Here is a 22,131-nt window from a genome sequence, read left to right as displayed (position 1 = left end):
AATGCTCAAGTGTACGTCCCATACACACCTCACACACTTCGCACCTATGCGCCTGCGCTTTCTCGTGCCTCACGTGTTTGATATGTTTAAAACTTCCCTGCTGTTTCTCAGCACTTATCGTTCAGTAAACGCTCGTCAGCGCTAACAGGCACGTGCTGTAGCTTTACCTTGGCATCTGTTTGTGTGTGTGCGTGTTTGCACGTGTGTGTGTGTTTGCGCGTGTGTTTGTATGTGCGCGTGTCTGTGTACATGATTGCGCATATGTGTGTTAGCGCGCGCGCATGTGTGTGTGTGTGTGTGTGCAGGTGCGTGTGTGTGTGCGTGTGTGTGTGTGTGTGTGCGCATGATAACTGACTCTCCTGCTATGGCGTACAGCTACAGCGCGCAGGAGTGAGACTCAGGCCCTGATGTCAGAGCTGAAGATCATGAGTCATCTTGGTCCTCACCTGAACATCGTGAACCTGCTGGGCGCCTGCACCAAACAAGGTACCGCCCCTGGTACCGCCCCCCGGATGCCCCCCACCACAGCCCATTAGACCTTCTCACACACGGGAAGGAGGTGTTAAAATAGCTCAATTTCTTCACCCTTCAAGGCCCCCTGTACCTGGTGACTGAGTACTGTCGCTACGGCGACCTGGTGGACTACCTGCACAGGAACAAACAGAGCTTTCTGCAGCACTACGCTAACAAGAGCCAGCTGGTCGGCAGTGGCGGCCTGCAGAGGTGCCTGGACGCAGAGGTGCCTTCTGGGAAAGGGTGAGGAGCTGAAAGCGACCTCACCCACCTCACCTGCCCCAGAGATTAGGCCTATCTCTCCAATCAGTTTATTTTCTGGTAAAGGTTTTCCATAACCTGGAATTCCACTGCTTATAATTTACTGTAAGTTACAGTGCCGAGAGGTTTTTTATTTTTTTGGCCGCGATGTTTTACAGTAGGCTTATAGTGAAAAATTTGAATGAGGCACTGCTACATACTAGACTAGATCACGTGTGTTCAGCGTTCTAAATCGACGTTTTGACTTCGGTTGTGGAAACAACACAAATGCACAGGAGACCAATAAACCAAATTCATGTGGAACCTGGCTGAGTTAATGTAGTGCATCTTTCATGTCTTCTGTAATGTGAGCGGGTGTGCTCTCTCCTTGTGAATCCTGTCCTGCAGCTACGTGTCGTTTGGCAGCGAGAGCGACGGTGGTTACATGGACATGAGGAAGGAAGACATGACTGAGTACATGGCCATGCAGGAGATCACGGACACCATCAAGTACACAGACATCCAGCCCTCTGCCTACGAGTGCCCATACCAGCAGGACATCTACCAGGAGCAAGGTAGAAACCTCCAAAACAGACTGACAAGCAAGGATCTCTAAAACAAATGTCCAAGGAGTTCCTACCTTGTGAAAATGTATCATGAGATGTTAGTTTAATACCTGTAATATATGATCAGATATTAAGAACGCGTGCACTGTTTTAAGATAGCGGTGGATTCGCGCCGGTCCGTTAAGAGTAAGACGCATGAGGACTCTGGAAGTAGGGTTCCGCTCAGTGGACCCTCTTTCAGACGGTGTCGCTGGGAGGAGACCACTGCCTCTTGGGTTATCCGACTGTGTCCGCGGTCTCTGCTGTGTCACGGGCCGTAAAGTTTGGGGCGGCTTTGTGGACACTGTAGAGGAGAAGCGCGGGGCTGAATTACACACAGCGTTTACGAACTGAGAGACAGCAAAAACGTGCAGAATCGAATTCCTTTATACCTGCGCATACCGTCCAGCTGTGGGGCAGATGTGCTGGGCAGATGTGGTTTTGAGGCAAAGCCAACTCATGCTGATTCTGGGAGAAACCAGCATTTACTGGTTTATTAATAGTTTGCTAATTTAGTTTATTATGTTTATTTTATAGCAACAGTGTCCATTAATAAAACACCATGTGTTCTACATCAAGTCTAAAGACTACATTTTGACTGTGTGTGTGCGTGTGCGTGCGTGCGTGTGTGTGTTTTAGGTCACAGGGTGGATCTTTCACTGGTTATCAGTGACTCTCCTGTCCTGAGCTACACTGACCTGGTTGGCTTCAGCTTCCAGGTGGCCAAAGGCATGGAGTTTCTGGCCTCGAAAAACGTATGGGAACGGATCTTTACACAAACACACACCCACGGCTCCCTGACACATGTTTGTTTTACAGTTTTATAATAGAACTTGTATGGAAAAAGTAGTTATCGTCTCAATCCCCACTTGGAATTTAAAGTCTTTGCAAAGTTTGGACAAGGAAAAGTCCTGTTTTAGCTGTAAACGTGTCTCCAGGATGTTGTCAATGAGGTCAGCTGGAGTTCTCATCTTCCTGAACTGCTTCTGTTACACCACAGTCTGTAGTGGATCAAACCCTCCAGCCTGTGGTGCTCCTGGCTGAGTTCTGGTGGGTTTTGACTGGGTTCTGATGGATTCTTATAGGTCCTGATGGGTTCTGGTGGGTTTTGGCTGGGTTCTGATGGGTTTTGGCTGGGTTCTGGCTGAGTTCTGGTTGGTTCTGGTGGGTTTTGGCTAGGTTCTGATGGGTTCTGGCTGGGCTTTTACTGGGCTCTTGCTGGACTTTGCTGGGCTCTGGAAGCTCTGACTCATTCTCCTCTCATCCTTCCAGTGTGTTCACCGGGACCTGGCGGCCAGGAACGTGCTAATCTGCGAGGGGAAGCTGGTGAAGATCTGTGACTTTGGACTGGCCAGAGACATCATGCACGACAACAACTACATCTCCAAGGGCAGCGTGAGTGGCATGTTCAGAGCAGACGCCCTGTTTCGAGAAAAACCCAGGGCGGACTAGTGAAGGGTTTCTTAGAGCTCTGCGCACTCTGAACAATAATAAATAGGAGAGTCTGTGCCATGGTGGTACCTTTCCATCATTGCTGAAGACGTGTCGCCACTTAGTGCTCAACAGAAAAGGCGTGACGGATATGACATCGGTCTACACACCTGTGTTAGGACTAGAAACCCTTTCACTTTTAGACAGAACCAGATCTTGTGATAAAACCTCCAGGGAAGATTTCTGCATGACGTGGGCTAACACACATCACACCAGTGCTCAACCTCATCGGAATATCTTAAAAGCCCTTTAATTATTTTCCAAACAATTTGCATACCATTAAGCACAGAGGTGGAGTGAGTTGTTGTTGTGATGGTGGCTCCTGCAGACCTTCCTGCCCCTCAAGTGGATGGCCCCAGAGAGCATCTTCCACAACCTCTACACCACGCTGAGCGACGTCTGGTCTTACGGCATTCTGCTGTGGGAGATATTCACTCTAGGTGAGCTGTTAATGAATGAATCCTACACTTCCACATGTACGTCACCCGCCATCTTCCTGCAAACGGACCTTGGAAATGTATTCCTTTGATCCCCACATCCCCCCGCTCGTCTTATGATAATCTGTTAAAGTCATTGTGTGAAGTACTGGGGTGGTTGACGGATGTCCCTGATACTACGCTCTCCCAGGAGGGACTCCGTACCCAGACCTCCCCATGAATGAGCTGTTTTACAACGCGCTGAAGAGAGGGTACCGCATGAGCAAGCCCAGCCATGCCTCAGACGACATGTACGTCCCGTTCTCCTAATGCTCTCAGACATGCGGTTTAGTGTTTATCTGTTTATATAATATTTATGTCCAGGTATTACACATTTTGGAGAGGACTGATAAGAAATAATTCAGAAGGGTCCCAAGCTGTACTTTTCTTATACAATATTAGTCTCGGTTTAATTCTAGAGCATCTGTCTCAGTGTAATACTACACTATCAATCAGTTTAATTCTACAGTATCTGTCTCTAACATTACACTATCTCAGTTTAATTCTACAGTATCTGTCTCAGTTTAATACTACACTATCAGTTTAATTCTACAGTATCTGTCTCAGTTTAATACTACAATATCAGTTTAATTCTACAGTATCTCTCAGTTTAATACTACAATATCAGTTGAATTCTACAGTATCTGTCTCTAACACTACACTATCTCAGTTTAATTCTACAGTATCTGTCTCAGTTTAATACTACAATATCAGTTTAATTCTACAGTATCTGTTTCAGTTTAATACTACAATATCAGTTGAATTCTACAGTATCTGTCTCTAACACTACACTATCTCAGTTTAATTCTACAGTATCTGTCTCAGTTTAATACTACAATATCAGTTTAATTCTACAGTATCTGTTTCAGTTTAATACTACAATATCAGTTGAATTCTACAGTATCTGTCTCTAACACTACACTATCTCAGTTTAATTCTACAGTATCTGTCTCAGTTTAATACTACAATATCAGTTTAATTCTACAGTATCTCTCAGTTTAATACTACAATATCAGTTGAATTCTACAGTATCTGTCTCTAACACTACACTATCTCAGTTTAATTCTACAGTATCTGTCTCAGTTTAATACTACAATATCAGTTTAATTCTACAGTATCTGTTTCAGTTTAATACTACAATATCAGTTGAATTCTACAGTATCTGTCTCTAACACTACACTATCTCAGTTTAATTCTACAGTATCTGTCTCAGTTTAATACTACAATATCAGTTTAATTCTACAGTATCTGTTTCAGTTTAATACTACAATATCAGTTGAATTCTACAGTATCTGTCTCTAACACTACACTATCTCAGTTTAATTCTACAGTATCTGTCTCAGTTTAATACTACAATATCAGTTGAATTCTACAGTATCTGTCTGTTTAATACTACAATATCAGTTGAATTCTACAGTATCTGTCTCAGTTTAATACTACAATATCAGTTTAATTCTACAGTATCTGCCTCAGTTTAATACTACAATATCAGTTTAATTCTACAGTATCTGCCTCAGTTTAATACTACAATATCAGTTTAATTCTACAGTATCTGCCTCAGTTTAATACTACAATATCAGTTGAATTCTACAGTATCTGCCTCAGTTTAATACTACAATATCAGTTTAATTCTACAGTATCTGCCTCAGTTTAATACTACAATATCAGTTGAATTCTACAGTATCTGTCTCAGTTTAATACTACAATATCAGTTGAATTCTACAGTATCTGTCTCAGTTTAATACTACAATATCAGTTGAATTCTACAGTATCTGTCTCAGTCGAGCACTGCGTCTCTCAGTTTGAGGTGAGAGCTGCAGTGTGTAATGGACTTGTCCCTGCTGCAGCTACGAGGTGTTGAGGAGGTGCTGGGAGGAGAAGTTTGAGAAGAGGCCGGAGTTCTCCTTTCTGGCCCACACCATGGGAAATATGCTCACAGACGCCTATAAAAAGGTTTCTGCTGCTCTGTGATTACACACACACGTACAACACCAAACCTCCATGCTGACGTTGTTCCACTTGTGGGACGTCGACTGTGCGAATGGGCTACTCTTGATAAAGCACGTGCGTCTCCAGTCCTGCAGACCTCTGATGTACCTGACTAAACTCAAGGCATGGGCAGTTAGCTGATGAGTGTGGGTAGTTGACACTGAGGTGAAAGACCACAGTGAAACCCATCACTAAATCTTTTTCTCTCTCTCTCTCTCTCTCTCTCCACAGAGATACTCCCAAGTCAATGACAGCTTCCTGAAGAGCGACCACCCGGCTGTGGTGCGCACCAAGCCCAGGGTGCCTTCTCCCTTCCCAGGAACTTTCTCTCCCCTGTCCTCTCCTGCCCCCTTCCCTGCGTCCTCCACCCCCATCCCCTGCCTGGGGGCCGAGGGGGACCTCGCGGCGGCCCAGTGTAATGGCTACATCATCCCCATCCCCGACCCCAAGCCCGAGGACGAGGCCCAGGAGATGACGGCACCGGGGGAAAACCCCTCGAGGTAGTGTCATCTCCACGACCATGACTGACTACAGCACAGAGGATGTGGCCCAGTGACGCACCAGTTCCCCTTACAGAGGGCATACTCAAACAGACCTGCTGCTGGGTGTCAGTGGAAAGTACAGAAATATATGGGGAATCAAACACACACTGAAAAACTCAGCACCAGCTCTTGAAAATGGCCTTCACTCCTCTTTTGCTGTATTGTAACAGCTACAGTGGTTGTTATTATTATTATTATTATTATTATTATTATTATTATTATTATTATTATTATTATTTACATTTATATAGCACTTTTCTCAGACTCAAGGACGTTTTACAGACAGATATCAGCTTTTACAGTCACTCACACACCGATGAGAAGCAGCAGCCAAGAGCGGTTTGTGTCATGAAAACAGTGCTCCCTTGTGGCGGGAGTTGGTATGAACAGAATATGGGAATCCTAAAGGTACCATTTCTCCCCATAGCTCAGTGGCTTCCGAGGCAGAGACCGCCTCCCTGGAGACCTCCAGCACAGAACCGGAGCGCGAGGAACTGCTGAACGAACCGTCCTCAACTCCAGACGTGCAGGAGAGTTTCCTGTGACTCATTCCTCCCACACTGGAGTGAACGCAAGAATTTGCATTCAAGCAGAAAGCAAAGGGAACATCTGGTCAGTATTTGAGATGTTATATAGTTTCCTAATCCTGTCAGGTACAAATGGAAACAATCAGCTATTATGGACATTAATACAGTGAAAGAAGACATGTTGAGAATGAGGATTCATATGAAAACGTATTATTCGTACCCAGTCAGTGTAGGGATAAAGCCTTGATTCTTAGAGACAGGGCTCCGGGGGCCTGTGTAGGGAATGTGTAGGGATAAAGCCTTGAGTCTTAGAGACAGGGCTCCGGGGGCCTGTGTAGGGAATGTGTAGGGATAAAGCCTTGAGTCTTAGAGACAGGGCTCCGGGGGCCTGTGTAGGGAATGTGTAGGGATAAAGCCTTGAGTCTTGGGGTTCTGGGGGCCTTTGTGTTGTCAGACTGTGGGACTCATTGTTTCATAATAATGATTTAACGAATTCAATGACCCAATAATAAGCCTAATAGTAACACACGAATATTAATCAGTATTGACAAGACACGCTGTGAATATCATTGGATTTTGTAGCATTGAAGATTGCTTGTCATTTCGTAGGATTGTGACTTTGTGACTTTGTAAGATATTCATTATAGTCAAGCTATGTAACAAAAATTGACATTTTAATGAAGGACATATTTTTGTTTGTGAAGTTTTTTTTTGTTAATGTGTTTGTACTTCAGTTTATTTTTTTCCTGTTGAGCAGAACATTATGCAAACAAGTTTGTATGTTTTATTTTGAGAAATTTCATTTTACTATATTTTACATTTTAGAGAAAGGAATTTTTAAATCTTGTAGCAAATTTGCACTTTACAGTCTTATGACCTAGATTACATTTGATATTTCTTTTTTATTTTATGAAGGCAATCAAGGTACATTGAATCAATAGACAATGTATTGATTAAAGATTGGTTTTGTTTTTATATTTTGATTTTATATCCACCACAATACTTTATCTTTATCCCTTAAACATTTTATCATTCTGACTGAAACACTAGTGAAACCCAGCACAGGTTAAGGTACTACAACCAGGGCAAGTTTTATGTGAGATTCTCTCTCTCTCTCTCTCTCTCTCCCTCTCTCTCGCTCTCTCTCTCCATCTGACTTTCTCTCTCTCTCTCACTCTCTCTCTCTCTCTCTCACTCTCTCTCTCTCTCCATCTGACTTTCTCTCTCTCTCTCTCGCTCTCCCTCTCCATCTGACTTTCTCTCTCTCTCTCACTCTCTCTCTCTCTCCATCTGACTTTCTCTCCCTCTCTCTCGCTCTCCCTCTCCATCTGACTTTCTCTCCCTCTCTCTCTCTTGCTCTGTCTGTCTGACTTTCTCTCCCTCTCTCTCTCTTGCTCTGTCTGTCTGACTTTCTCTCCCTCTCTCTCTCTTGCTCTGTCTGTCTGACTTTCTCTCCCTCTCTCTCTTTTTTCTCTCTCACTCTCTGATTTTCTCTCTCTCTCTCTCTCTCTCTCTCTCTCTCTCTCTCTTTTTTAACTCTCTCTTTCTCCATGTCTGTTCATTGCTTCTTTTAGTTGCAGTGTTACTTCGGCTAAGGGTGGAAGTTGTCCTCTTTTACACCGACGTTGGTGTAAAAGTTCCCTTCCTAAATTAAATGAAAGCCTTGATATCCTTTATAACAGGAACAGGAACTGACTTCAGAACAGTGTGAAAGGCCAGCTTCTTCCAGGACATCCGTGCCCAGCCTAGGAATATATTTCTGTGTAATGAACCTGCAGAAAAACTGCCAGTGCTTTACTTTCTGCTGATTCCTTGAGATTTTAGTGTAGTCTCTTTTCTTGTATATGAGCCAAAACATATTTACTGCCACATCACACTTTACATGAAAATATCACACATGCTATGGTACCAAAGCTTTTACAGTATGTATGTTTACAAGTGTATTTTTGTATAAAAACTTTGGATATTTTACTTTAATGGACTGAATGTGTTATATGTAAAAAAAAATTAAAAAAATTAAAATTTAAATGTTTTTAAAAACCCTGTAATAAAGATTAGGGGACAAATCTGTTTCTCTAGACTCTTGATTTGTTCTTTGAAACTGGTGTTCTTGGATTTTGTTTCAGACTTTTTTTTGTCCTTTTTAGCTTCAAAATATGTTTTGGAAAAGGTCAACCCTTCATCCCCCTCTCGCCATGATACGCCCTCCCAACCAGGCACATGACCCAGCATTCACCTGCTCCAAGTCAAAGCACTCCTGAATAAAACTTGTGCACGTCACCCAGATACAGCCGTGCACGCTCTGTTTCTCTCATTCTTTCACACCGTGTCAGTCACTGGCTTCTCTAAACAGCAGAGGCGGTGGGGGAACGGGGTCATTGGCAGCGTTTAGCACACATATCATTTGAGCAATTGAGGGTTAAGCGTCTCAGGAGCCCAACAGTGGTAACTTGGCAGTGGTGGGATTTGATTGTCAGTCTCTCTCTCTCAGTTCAGTTCAGTACGCTTTATTGGCATTCCCATATTTAGCAGCAGTATTACAATAAACCACATGAATAGAATTAGTGGAAGAAGTCAAGATGAGAAAAGTGGAAAGAAAGGAAAATAAATAATAAAGGGGAAAAATAAATGATTAGATAAATACATAAAGGTGTGTGTGTGTGTCTGTGTGTGTGTCTGTGTGTGTCTGTGTGTGTGTGTCTCTGTGTGTGTGTTTGTGTGTCTGTGTCTCTGTGTGTGTGTGTGTGTGTGTGTGTGTGTGTCACACAGCTAAAGTGCTGCTTTCTTTCTTTTCTCTCAATAGGAGGGAAGTTTGTCAGCATCAGACAGACACTTAAAGTTGGGGTGGATCATCTCAAATTTTGTAAAGAAAATTTGATGAATTTGATCGAATGTTTCACATTCAGTGAGAAAGTGCTGCTCCGTCTCTACAGTGTGTTTGTTGCACTGCTGGCAGAGTCTCTGGGCAGCCATGATGTCTTCTATCGGCCAGTCTGCATAGCCAGGCTGTGTTCGCTGAGTCTGGACTTTGTCAGTGTGGTTCTGTGTTTAATATCAGTCACTGTGAGCAGGTCAACTGTTAGTCTACTGTCATGTTAGGACCAGACAGCTCTGCATTTTGCTTGGTGCTTGTGTTTGTGTTTTCCAGTGGGGGATGTTGTTTTGTTTGTGAAATGTTATAATTTGGTTTGGTCTGATTGTTTGTATTTCAGACTGGTCCTGATGTGTTACAGTGTTAGTGTTTGATGATGAACTCTCTCTCCTTCTCCATCTCCCTCCCTCTATCTCCCTCCCTCCCCCTCTCTCTCTCTCTCTCTCCCTCTCTCTCTCTCTCTCTCTCTCTCTCTCTCCCTCTCTCTCTCCCTCTCTCTCTCTCTCTCCTTCTATCTCTCCCTCCCTCTCTCTCTCTCTCTCTCCTTCTCTCTCTCTCTCTCTCTCTCTCTCTCTCTCTCTCTCTCCCCCCCTCTCTCTCTCTCTCTCCCCCCCCCCCTCTCTCTCTCTCTCTCTCTCTCTCTCCCTCTCTCCCTCTCTCCCACTCCCTCCTAACGCACCACTCTGGGCCCTGGCCTCAGCTCTTTTCTGTGTTCCTGTCCATCATGCCCATTAGTTTCACTTGACTGGGACATTTAGCCGAGAGAGACCTCAGGCGCGCGCGTTAGCCTCTCGGATTGGACCTCACTTTAAAGATGCACCAGAGGCTTCTGAAAGTGTGTAGATGAAAGTAAGACAAAATCTGTATTTGGCTTTGATTTTTACGTAATACGCAAACTGACGCCTGACTTCTTTATTATATTTCAACTAAGGAATTGTGGTTGCCAAACATTAAACCTAAAATTGATATTTGACGCAAATGATATGTTACTCCTAAGGCCAGCCTGCAGTCGTCTGACTTACTCAGATGTCCCACCCTGTCATGGGAAAAGGAGAAGTTGGCGCTATAAGCGAGAGAAGCATCTCTCCTTCGTGTTAGGGAAGACACATTGGCAAAGGCTAACGCAGCACGCAACGCACACCTGCTCCGCAGAGCCACGGCGGGCTGACATGTTGCTCCTGACCTTGGCTCTTGGACTCCTGTCCTGTCAGGTTCATGGTGAGTTTTCTTGGCAGTTTGCATTCAGTGCACCAGTTTGTTCAGGACTTTACCTGCCAGACTCCTGATAATCTGGATTTCTCTGTCTCTGTGTCAAAGTGCATTCTAGAAATGTTAGATGTGACATGTATTTTAATATTTTGTCATTTGTTCCGCGATTAACGCTGTTTTTCCACAGAATCCTGAGTTTTTAAGTATTTTTTATAGAGTGTTATTAGATTTGCTGAGCAAAGACAAAATGCACTGTGAAGTTCAAAATCTCACTTCTGTTTTCTGTTAAAAACAGAATGCGGCAATATTTTTGGAAGTTTATTTTATGGATAAAAGTATAGACCACAGGAAACTTTTTTGTTGTAACTTTTCAATGAGAGAGGCATCACTTCTCTTGAGAGGTTTTTGGACATGCAATGTACTTATGTTTTAAATTATATTTTAGTCTTGCTAATTTAAAGATTGTAGATAAAATTTTGCTCACCCGAAAAACATTTATTGTTGTTATTGTTATTGTTTTGTTGTCATTGTTGTTATTGTATTTTTATGTTTTTGTTATTACTGTAATAATAAAACATAATAATTAATAATAATAATAATAATAATAATAATAATAATAATAATAATAATAATAATAATAATAATAATAATAATAAGTGCTTAATAAACTGGCCAGGATGGGCTATAATAATCACAGATGTACTGGAGCTAGACCACTAAGAGTTTTAAACGTTGAAAAACAAGACTTTATAGTCAATATCGTTCGAGGGTTTAAAGTTTGTGTCACTGTATTTTTGCTGTTCTTAAGATTGCGTTCTTCTATACTGACTTTGATGTTGTCATTTCTGGGATCTGTTGGAGCCCCTCCCCCAGGTCAGGGGTCATGCCCCCGAGTGCCCCGTGTCCCCACTGGGACAACCTTGGTCTTAACCTTCCACATTCTTTCTGCCTCCTCTTTCAGTGCCTGGTAGTTGTCCAGCTGGTGTATTTTCTCTGCTAATTGCCCCAGTGCTCTTTGCTTGAACCTGTGCTGGCCTGATCATTGCCGCCGCACTGTTCTTCAGTTCGGCTTTTCCATAAACGCAAAATCTATCACTGATGAAGGGCCTCTGTTGTGTTTCTCTGCAAATCTTGTGTACCACGCAACAATTTTTACTGCCTCTGTATTTCTGTGTCTATAAATGATGAACACAGTCTCTGAAGTAGGTGAACGTATCTCAGAAGGTTCATTTTCTAGTAAACCTATCTAAAAATCTGAAAATCTAAAAATCTTAACAGAGGCCCTTGTAAAGGTTTTCTAGATTAGGACCGCAGTGTGATCTCAAATTAAATGACACAATAGCACCAGCTGGGACTGAGTGTGAGTGAAGTTACCCCCCTACAAGTCATCTGGAGGGCTGAGCCTGAACATGACCCTAGCTGAACGTGACCCTAGGGGAATGTGACCCTAGGTGAACGTGACCCTAAGATGAATGTGACCCTAGGTGAATGTGACCCTAGGTGAACGTGACCCTAAACTGAACGTGACCCTAGGTGAACGTGACCCTAAGATGAAAGTGACCCTAGGTGAACGCGACCCTAGGTGAATGTAACCCTAAGATGAACGTGACCCTAGTGTTTCTGTGATCTGTGATCCCCCAGCTCAGGAGAGCTTCGTACAAATCCAAACTGAAGTGACCCAAAAAATGTCCCAAAAAAAGTCTTGTGTTGTTGAAGAGAGAGCTGAATCCCATCACAGCTCTCCAGTGTGTAAAGCCTCACCCGTACTGGCGGTCCAGTATGTGGGTTTGGTGTGAACGTGCTAAAATTCATTCACATAGAAATGTGGAAACTGATTTGAGTCATAACCTCAGAGAGAGAGAGAGAGAGAGAGAGCAAGAAAGATAGAGAAGTGAGACAAAGGAATGGGATGTTCGGTTTGCTGGCGATTTTGAAATTGAGAACTTGCTGGTTACTGCAATCACAGTAGAAACCGACCTGCAGATTCAGTGTCTCTTGGTTTCATTGACAGGGTGGTCTGAACCTCAGATAAGTGTAAACGGAGATCTTAATGGAGCCGACGTGATCCTAAACGTCGGTTCCCGTCTTCATCTGACCTGTGAGGGCGACGGGCCGGTGAAGTTAACACCTTGGTTGGCTAAACACAGACGTTACGTCAAGTCCAGCGGAAACAGCTCCACCTTCAGCGTGACCAAAACCGATGTATGGTTCACAGGCCCGTACAAGTGTGAATATACCACCAGGAATGACAGAAACGTCTCGTCTGTACATGTATTTGTGAGAGGTGAGCGTTGCATGCCTTAGAATGAGCATGTGTTCAGCGTTAGCTAATATGAAGTAATCCATTCCCCAAAGTCCTGATAACCTTTGCTAGAAAAAATTCGTAAACCTTACTGAGGACTTTCCCTCTGACCTTTATGACAGTGTGAAGTACGGCGCTATGTGCTGTGTGATCCACAGATCCAAGGTTTCTCTTCGTGACCCCATCTACCTCCAGGAGCGTGGTCGTGAAGGAGGGGCAAGACGCCCTCTTGCGCTGCCTCATTACTGACCCTGCAGCCACTGATGTCCACTTGCGGATGAACAACGGCACCGCCGCACCCCTTGGCATGAACATGACCTTCGACCCCAGGAAAGGCATGCAGCTCCGGAACCTCCTCCCCAGCTACACCGCTGACTACGTCTGCGCCGGCAAGATAGCAGGGGTGGAGAAGGTTTCTGCCATCTTCAGCCTCAACGTGATGGAGAGTGAGTGTGTGGGGACCAGCAGGACCCATAAACCTTTTAGCTCATTCACTTTGGTTCATGGCTGCCCCATGTCCAGTCACCAGCACTGAGAACGCTGCAGGCCAGGCGTACTGGTGGTACTCCCTTCCACAGTCTGGGGAGAAGCCATCTCATACTCTGGCTGGTCTGTTTTTAGGACTCCGTTGTCCTCCAGACGTGTTCCTGAGGAGTGTGAAGTATGTGCGATTGGTTGGAGAGAGACTGCAGATCACATGTTCCATATATAACCCAAACTTCAACTTCAAGGTCACCTGGAGACACTCCTCTGGAGCGGTAAGCGACTTTCAGGTTTACCCTCTTTAGTGGGCATGTGTGTGAACCTCAAAACTAGATTTGTTCCTGCTCCTGGGGTTCCAAGGACTTTATGACTAATATCATTTTTACACAGGTTCCCATCACACCAAATGAATTATGAGGCATGGATATAAATCTGGGCTTGAAGTCAAACCTTAACAATTCCTGACTTTTAATATGATCTGGGTTGTTGCAGATTACGAATATCGAATTGTGACATCATGTTGGACATTTTGGACAAAGCCCGCATGCAAATCAACAAACTTTTAAATAACTGAAGCATTCTCCACTCTTTATACATATGATTTGTGAACCACAAAATGAATACTGATGTGATAAAATACCTTGTTGTGTCCTTAGAAACTACAAAGCACCAAGGAGAAACCAAAAGCACAGGGTAGTGGGATGACCATTGATAGTGTGCTAACCCTCGAAGCAGTCAAGCTGTCTGACTCAGGTAACATCACCTGTACAGCAACGAATGAAGCTGGTGTGAACAGCTCAACCATACAGCTTCAGGTTGTCGGTAAGTAACACAGCTCAGAGAAACAGTCTTCTTGACACTTTTGAAAACTCCAAACACGTATAAAGCTGTAGTCATTATTGTTATGGTTGTGTGATTTTAAAAAAAGCCAAATACTAAAAAGGGTATGTGGGTTTTTTTTGTCCCCAGAGGAGCCATACCTTAGAGTGTCTCCCAGACCAGAGCACCAGGGTCTGTCCTTGAATGTTAAGGAGGGAGAGGACATAGAGCTGTGGGTGTCCATAGAGGCGTACCCGCCAGTGGCGTTCCACGGGTGGGAGACCCCTGCGTTCCCCAATACTTCAAACCCAGAGATCGAGTTCAAAGAAATCGGCAATAACAGGTCAGCATGCTGCCAGAAAGGCAGCTTATGCGTGAGCTACAAGGGAAGTAAGCGGAACTTAAGGGAAGTGAGAGAATTTCTACTTGACCATTTCTATCTTAAAGGAACGATCCTGACCGTAAGTGTTGTGCATCCTGCGTCTCTGGGCTAGACAGCAACAGTAGCTCATGCTATCACTGTAATATCTAACCTGAGAAACTACACCCAATATCACTTAATAATGAAAGAACAAAATCGTTTTTGCCTTTTGATGTTTAAAAGGATAACTGGGGATGGGTGGTGATCATTCCGGTCTGTGCAGGTACGAGGCAGTGCTGTTTCTGAGGAGGCTCAACTCTGACGAGCAGGGCCGGTACACCTTCCACGCCAGCAGCAGCCGGACCAACGCCTCCATAACCTTTCACATTCACATGTACCGTGAGTAACGCTGGTTGGCAATACGTTTCGTTCGCTTTCATGAGTTAAAACAAAGCTCACCTGCAAACTGTTAGCAATTTAAAGAGCCTTTTTTTCAGGTGTTTGTGGTTTTTTTTGTTTTGTTTTGTTTTTTTTATGTCTAACCAAACATTCAAAGCTATGGTCCACCTCGGTGATGGTAAGAGTTCACTGGTTATGTGAGTCTGACAGGAGTGGGATTTTTTAAAAAGTTTATTTGATCTTTTTTTGGAACAGAAAAGCCAGTTGTCACAGTGAGAGAGACGAACACAAGCTTGCTGACATGCACATCATTTGGCTATCCACCTCCCAGTATTGTCTGGTACAAGTGCCAAGGAACAAGGCCAACGTATGCGAACAACAGATATTGAGCCATTTTTCTGGTGATAATTACACAACATTATCTTGTAGAAAGGTCCCTGGGTTCTCTGAGTTTAATGCAGAATTACACCTGCTTTATACACTGGAAAACAAAAAATCTGACTTAAGCTTGACATAAGTTAATGCACAAGTTCACTGAGTCAATAAAAAAAAAAAATCCAAACTCCATGAACTGAGCGCATAATTTTTTAAGGTTTAAATGATCCATGAAGCACCTTGGCCCATAACTCCTGTGATGGTGTATATATCGTCACCGCAGGTGTACTGACAATTCATCCTCCTGGGAGACTCTTCAGTTAGTCACGCCCCAGCCACTACAGGGGGAGGAGGTTTGGAGCAAAAAGGTGGAAAGTGTTGTAGCTATTGAACCATCCAATCAAAAAATAACCATGGAGTGTGTGGCGCGGAACGATTTCGGCGAAGACAGTACAGTGTTTCTCGTAGATCACTCAGGTGAGGAAGTATAGAGCATAACTTTATATCGCATCTTCAGAGCTAAGACCGATAAAGCCTTTTTTAGCAGTAAGATCACCCAAACAAACGATGATTTTAAAAAGTCTGTATGATGAATTATAGAAACTAATGTATTAAGTCATTGTATAAGAAAGTGAACATTTAAATACTTCTGCAATAGAATTTTCAGAAAGGCAGTTTTTCAATACAAAGGTTTTACATAGTTATGCATATGATACAATTTTAAATGAATTTTGATTACTTTTATAATGGACTTACACACTGTTATTTCTTGCTATAGAAAAATTCTTTCGAGCAATGCTTGCTGGAGCTGTCGGCATGATGGCCTTCCTCCTCCTCCTCCTCCTCCTCCTCCTCTACAGGTACCAACAGGTAAGACCCATAACAGCTTCCTGGAAAACCTTCTATGAATGTTATAATGTCATCGTTACCACGTAATAACGCTTTCTGCACCTCTTCTTGGAGAAACCCAAGTATGAGATTCGTTGGAAGATCATTGAAGCCACAGATGGAAACAACTACACTTTTATTGACCCCACTCAGCTTCCTTATAACAAAAAATTGGAATTTCCTCGAGACAAGCTGAAACTAGGTTTGTATATTCGAAACTCACTATAGCCCAGAACTCCTAGCCAGCACTAGCTAACTGGTGGTGCCACAGATTCTAACAGTTTTTTTCCATGGGATTGCAGGGAAGATTCTGGGTTCAGGAGCATTTGGGAAGGTGGTGGAAGCTACAGCTTATGGTCTGGGCAAGGAGGACACTGTGACTCGGGTGGCTGTGAAAATGCTGAAAGGTCAGTACGGAGGAGAGTTTCTCGGTCACAGGCGAGGCACAGCCAGCACTGAATAGCTCTGTGTTTTCCTTCTAATGACACACTACCGAGGGCTCAGAACCTAAGCGGACCATTACATCTGCTGTCTGGAAAGTGTAAAGAGACAAAACTGAACATTGAAAGGGAGAAATATGCTTTGATAAAAAACGAAAACCCCCCAAAAAACCATGCACTTTCTTATTGTTGTAATAGCATAGCTCCAAGTTTGATGTCTTTATTTGTACTTCATTTGTACTACAGTCACAATATAGTACAGGCACCAAGACACATTCTTTGTATATGAAGTAATTGATCATGTGTGATCATTTGTAGTATAGTATAAAATCATAGTTGATGCGTTAATTGGAAAAATGTTCTCCTTGCAGCCAGGGCCCATTCAGATGAGAAGGAAGCCCTCATGTCTGAACTGAAAATCCTGAGTCACCTCGGACAGCACGAGAATATTGTCAACCTACTGGGAGCCTGCACATATGGAGGTGAGAGAGAGAGAGAGAGAGAGAGAGAGAGAGAGAGAGAGAGAGAGAGAGAGAGAGAGAGAGGGAGGGAGAGAGAGAGGGAGGGGAGGGAGAGAGGGAGGGGGAGGGAGAGAGAGAGGGAGGGAGAGGGGGAGGGAGAGAGGGAGGGAGGGAGAGAGAGAGGGAGGGAGAAAGAAAGGGAGGGGAGGGGGAGAGAGAGGGGGAGGGATAGAGAAAGATAGAGGTAGGGAGAGGGGGGGTGAGAGAGAGGGAGGGAGGGAAGGAGGGAGAGAGGGAAAGAAATAGAGAGATGCAGAGATAGAGAGGAAGAGAGAGAGAGAGATCTAAGACATCTACATTATTCTGTTCTATTCTCTATTATCATTCTCTGTTCTGTTATTCTACTGTATTCTCTTGTATTCTATTTTTGAACTTAAGAGGACAATTTGTAGTGTCTGATTAACAAGAGTTTTATTTTAGAACCAGTGAATTAAGTCCTGCGTTACACTGTAAAGACAGCTGTCATTGCGGCTAGCATTACGCATCCTGGCGTTGTCTTCCAAGCAGTTCGTCCTGGTTCATTGTGTGGTCATTGTACTGTGTCATGTCTGCTTCAAACCAGGTCCTGTGCTGGTCATCACTGAGTACTGTTGCCACGGTGACCTTCTGAACTTCTTGAGGAGCAAAGCGGAGACTTTCTTAAACTGTGTCCTGACAATCCCTGGAATCACAGAGGAGAAGAATGACTACAAAAACGTCACAGCCGAGAAGATGTTTATTCGAAGGTATCACTTAGATGAAGGTTGCAGTTTAAACGATGTAGGCCTGTTCAGTTTGGTTGAGCGTTTGCTGTGTAAGAGGCACAAAATGAAGATTTTAGTCTTCACTTGTTTATCTGAATTTCACTCCACAGTGACAGTGGGTTTTCCAGCACCTGTTCAGACCAGTATTTGGCCATGAGACCTACACAGTTTAGATCTTCTACCACCACACAGGGTATGTTACAGGATATGTTACTCCCTGCAGGGAATGTTATTCTACACAGGGAATGTTACTCCACACAGAGAATGTTACTCCACACAGTATATGTTACTCCACACAGGGAATGTTACTCCACACAGGGAATGTTACTCCACACAGTATATGTTACTCCACACAGTATATGTTACTCCACACAGGGAATGTTACTCCACACAGGATATGTTATTCCCAAATCCTCTGCTCTCAGCAAATCATTTCGTATGTGATATAAAAACACAGCTTCCTACAAATGTTGTGAGTATGTGGGAATGAATGTGATTCTGGATGTGGTGCAGTTTCTACCTGTGAGGATCCAAATGTGGACTCATGGCCACTAGACATGGACGACCTGCTGAAGTTCTCCTACCAGGTGGCTCAGGGGCTGGAGTTCCTCACAGCTAAAAATGTGAGTTCTCATCTGTCCTGAAAATTGTGAAAATCCATGAAAATTATCATGTCCTTTTGGTGAAAACAAACAAAATCTTTGGTCCATGTATGTGTGGCATTGGTGTTTGTCTGTAGTGTATCCACAGGGATGTTGCAGCCAGGAACGTTCTGCTTGCAGACAGATGTGTGGCTAAAATCTGTGACTTCGGCTTGGCCCGAGACATCATGAACGATTCTAATTACGTGGTCAAGGGCAATGTATGTGTAAACACACACACATACACACACACACACACACACACGTTTGCTCACAGTGACCTTTAATAAGCCAGGTCCATATCACTTCCATATGACAATCATAATCAGCGGTGAATTATTTGCGGCTCAAGGCCACAAATAAAAAGAGCGTTCTTCAGAAAGTGCAGTTCATATTGGAAATAAAATAGTTCCATTTTCTTTTTCTGAAAGGTTTGTATGCTATACATTATAGGAATACTTTAATGCGCGTGTGTGTGTGTGTGTGTGTCTCATTCAGGCTCGCTTGCCAGTGAAGTGGATGGCTCCAGAGAGTATCTTTGAGTGTGTGTACACAGTCCAGAGTGATGTGTGGTCTTATGGTATTCTGCTGTGGGAGATCTTCTCTCTGGGTGAGGCAACTCTTTGAACTGTCATTACCTCAGTAGCGTAACGGCCTCGTAGTAGTCCGAGCGCTCCTTTACAAATGTTTTCATTCTCTGACGGTTTTTTGGCAACTCCATTCGATGAGACCTTGATCCTGAAGTTTGAAGACACCTCGAGGTGTCTAATTTGCAGTATATTTTTACAATATCTTTGGTGTTTCATTCCTGAAGAGGTATGTTTCCCATCAATCATTTCTTCTATACTGTAAACAAATGAGGATGCACGAAAACCTTCGACCACTGTTTGCATTGCTAGTCCATCATGGAGGGACAGACTGTCCTGCTGGGTTTCTGGGTTCATTCTTTCTCATCTTTAGTTGGTACTGAGACTGGATGAGTAAGGTTAGAGTAGCTAAAGTTGAGATCTGTCCTAATCCCAACCAGCAGACATGCTCATGAACCATCGCGTTGTGGGGCAGTTGACTCCAGCTAGTTGCTGTCACTTATCGTGGAAGTTTGCACGTCACTTGTGAACAACATCTGCGCAATACCGGCACGGCACTGCTGATTAAACGTTTTAAGCTGTGTGGCTTCAGAACACAGACTGTCTCCTCTGTTCACTGTTTCTCAGGTAAAAGCCCATATCCAAACATCCTGGTGGACTCGAAGTTCTACAAGATGATAAAGTCTGGTTATCAAATGTCCCGTCCAGACTTTGCCCCGCCGGAAATGTAAGTGAAACGAATTTTAGTGACTTATCGAGTCTGACGAAAGCAAACCTACTTCTGAATAATGTCTTTAGTTGACCCAACATAGAAAAGTTATTTAAAAAAAAAAGGAAGAAGAAACTAAAGTTTGGGACGTCACCTTCCACACATAGCGCAGCCTGTGGAAAGAAGAAGCTGCATAAGAATATCTGGTCGTCGCTATAGATCTGGGCGAATGTTGTTCAGCCTGCCAGAGGGGCCGAGTGACACGTAAACACTGAGTCAACTGGGCGCCGTGTCTTGGCGTCTCTGTTCCCCTTTTGTCTGTCTGCTGCGTTGGCAGTCAGTTCTGCGTGTCGAGTGCGTGCTCCCAGCGTGAGCCCTCAACGGTGCTCTGCATTTCACACCTGTCCCCTCTCCGTCCAGCGGGGTGAAGGTCAGCGGTCTCCTCTTCAGTGAGACGGAGGGGCGTACAGATCTGGTGCTGAGCGGGTACAGAGCGGTGGGGCGGGTCTAGACTCTGGGCCACTGGAGCTTAGCACTTCCGGCGGTATACGCCAGGCCGCAAGCTACAGGTCATGAAAAGGGACAATTTGGATTATTTGGCGTGTGTTAAAAATTCTGGATGCTGTCATGACGGTGATGTTTGGATTCAGTGCAAATTCATTTTGGAACTCAGTGCATGATAACCAGTTGAATGCAAAGCAAGGAGGAGTTGGTACTTTTCAATAAAGAATAGAGGAAAGAAGAATATGGATGTTGCCATACATGACTATGCAACGCATTTATTGCCATTTCTGTATTGCCTATGTTTTTTACGTCTGAATAAAATGAGAATCAGTCTTTGAAAGCCTTTCCATTCTCAGGTACACCGTCATGAAAATGTGCTGGAACCTTGAGCCAACAGAGAGACCGACGTTCAGTAAGATCAGCCAGCTCATTGAGAGGCTTCTCGGAGACACACCGCAACAGGTAAAGAGAAAGGAACATATCACACACTCTCAGGGTCTCTCGCCCAGCTTGAGAAGTTGAACTGTTGGCTTTCGGGGACAAATCTGATGCTTAACCACGGAGAGGGAGTCTTTGTGCACAGACTGGAAATTGATAACTGCCTTAGACAGCTTTTTGTCAGTTCCTCTCTCTGTGCTTAGACTCAGCACCATAATGTCCAGTCAGAGGTACTGGATGAAGAGCAGCTCAAGTCATGTGACACTGCCAAGACCAACGAGGAGTCATGTGATCAGGAAGAGGAGGAGCAGCCATTGATGAAGGCAAACAACTACCAGTTCTGCTGAAGCCAGCCTGGCCTGCGCCCTGCACACCTTCCGTCCGCACGCAGATAATAAACTTACACACCGATTATGACCAGCAGACAGCAGCTGTCCAGGTGCTCGTGGGTGATGTTGGTGAACTCTAAGATCACCAGGCTAAACTCTTTTCTAAACTCACGTCACAGATTTGAGGTATTTCGACGGAATCAATCACATCCTTTGCGCGGTGTAATGTATCGTTTTGTGCATGTTGAAGTTCCCTCTTTCAGAATGGAGGAACAGCCGTGTCAGCGATTCCAGGTTAAGTGCAAGCTTGCAAAGTTCACTTCCACATGTACATGTTGGTTGTTGTTTTTTTTGTTGCAAAAACCCACCAGTGGTCTTACGCATTCTTATATATGCTTGTCCTTTATCTGTCTTGAGACATTTTGATGATCCACAACTAATTTGATTTCTATAATAGGCCAATATTGTAACTTTTGAAAAGTAAGATGATCATTTTATACATGAATTTGCCTGATTGGATCAAACCAGTCAGTTAGGACACACTTAGGTCAGGCATCTGCACATTCTACACAAAATACATCTATCTGAAGTGTCTGTTTGTATTGTTTTGGGATTTTTTTTATCAGAATTGTTTTGTTGTTGCGATTGTTTGGTATAATGTATAATTTTCAGTTGATGTAGCACTGTATATACACTGGATTTACACTGTCACAGAATATCTGAGAAAGGGCCACAGAACCCCATCACTGCATTAAAGGAAGCTGGTGTTAGCTGCAGTTGTACACTTGCTCTTCTCGCAGCCAATGCCGGGGCTCCTGGGTTCATTTTAATCTTGGACAATATCAGCAGCTTCTCAATTTATGTAGCATACATTGTTTTGTTGTTTTTTGGCAGATTTGTTATAAGCTCTTCAATAAAGTCCAGGAAAATACTGTCAACCCTTCAAACCTGTTCTTTAGTTACTAGACACAGAAAGTCACTATGCAGTGATTTACTATGCAGTGATTTACTATGCAATGATTTACTATACAGTGACTTACTATGCAGTGATTTACTATACAGTGACTCACTATGCAGTGAGTATAGTTACGTTCAGTTGCAGCCATTTCAGCTCTTTTTCGCACTGCC

At 43.7% G+C, this 22,131-nt stretch overlaps 2 protein-coding genes across 7 annotated transcripts in view; both read left to right on the top strand.

Annotated features, from left to right (window-relative positions):
* The window catches only part of pdgfrb (platelet-derived growth factor receptor, beta polypeptide), a 28,895-nt gene extending 20,442 nt beyond the window's left edge, over positions 1 to 8,453 (top strand). For 3 of the 4 annotated variants that reach the window (XM_081712963.1, XM_081712962.1, XM_081712964.1), the window contains 11 exons: positions 1 to 11; positions 376 to 486; positions 594 to 756; positions 1,162 to 1,328; positions 1,998 to 2,113; positions 2,631 to 2,753; positions 3,178 to 3,289; positions 3,477 to 3,576; positions 5,173 to 5,278; positions 5,546 to 5,814; positions 6,284 to 8,453. The exon at positions 1 to 11 is cut by the window's left edge and continues 94 nt beyond it. In XM_081712963.1, the coding sequence (XP_081569089.1) occupies positions 1 to 11; positions 376 to 486; positions 594 to 756; positions 1,162 to 1,328; positions 1,998 to 2,113; positions 2,631 to 2,753; positions 3,178 to 3,289; positions 3,477 to 3,576; positions 5,173 to 5,278; positions 5,546 to 5,814; positions 6,284 to 6,401 (1,396 nt within the window). In that variant the 3' untranslated portion in view covers positions 6,402 to 8,453. The remainder of the gene's footprint in view (positions 12 to 375; positions 487 to 593; positions 757 to 1,161; positions 1,329 to 1,997; positions 2,114 to 2,630; positions 2,754 to 3,177; positions 3,290 to 3,476; positions 3,577 to 5,172; positions 5,279 to 5,545; positions 5,815 to 6,283) is intronic. The other variant, XM_081712966.1, reaches the window with a different exon arrangement.
* A 1,866-nt stretch (positions 8,454 to 10,319) lies between these two features.
* Positions 10,320 to 21,941, top strand: csf1ra (colony stimulating factor 1 receptor, a). Of its 3 annotated transcripts, none has more exons than XM_035536313.2 (21): positions 10,320 to 10,473; positions 12,476 to 12,748; positions 12,925 to 13,212; positions 13,388 to 13,524; positions 13,906 to 14,071; positions 14,219 to 14,411; positions 14,713 to 14,828; positions 15,084 to 15,195; positions 15,487 to 15,680; positions 15,982 to 16,073; positions 16,167 to 16,293; positions 16,394 to 16,498; positions 16,903 to 17,013; positions 17,615 to 17,777; positions 17,906 to 17,988; positions 18,309 to 18,418; positions 18,535 to 18,657; positions 18,935 to 19,046; positions 19,651 to 19,750; positions 20,593 to 20,698; positions 20,878 to 21,941. In XM_035536313.2, the coding sequence occupies exons 1-21, from the start codon at positions 10,425 to 10,427 to the stop codon at positions 21,019 to 21,021; spliced, it is 2,904 nt and encodes a 967-aa protein (XP_035392206.2). In that variant the 5' UTR covers positions 10,320 to 10,424; the 3' UTR covers positions 21,022 to 21,941. The 3 variants fall into 3 exon arrangements, with proteins under 3 accessions (XP_035392206.2, XP_081569081.1, XP_081569082.1); XM_081712955.1 differs by having other exon boundaries at positions 20,859 to 21,023; XM_081712956.1 differs by lacking the exons at positions 15,084 to 15,195; positions 15,487 to 15,680.
* The last annotated feature ends 190 nt before the right edge of the window (positions 21,942 to 22,131 follow it).

This window comes from Electrophorus electricus, chromosome 4, assembly GCF_041902795.1.
Source record: "Electrophorus electricus isolate QZ-2024a chromosome 4, ASM4190279v1, whole genome shotgun sequence".
Lineage (NCBI taxonomy): Eukaryota > Metazoa > Chordata > Actinopteri > Gymnotiformes > Gymnotidae > Electrophorus > Electrophorus electricus.
Note: the sequence above shows the minus strand (reverse complement) of the source record. Positions and strands in the feature narration are given on the sequence as shown.

What these genes read in the sequence shown, in the direction of transcription:
- csf1ra (XM_035536313.2), top strand. Translation starts at nt 10,425, where the DNA reads ATGTTGCTCCTGACCTTGGCTCTTGGACTCCTGTCCTGTCAGGTTCAT. An exon ending in GGAGACACTCCTCTGGAGCG is followed by an intron (nt 13,525 to 13,905) that starts GTAAGCGACTTT and finishes TTGTGTCCTTAG; the next exon opens with AAACTACAAAGCACCAAGGA. An exon ending in AGTTCCTCACAGCTAAAAAT is followed by an intron (nt 18,419 to 18,534) that starts GTGAGTTCTCAT and finishes GTTTGTCTGTAG; the next exon opens with TGTATCCACAGGGATGTTGC.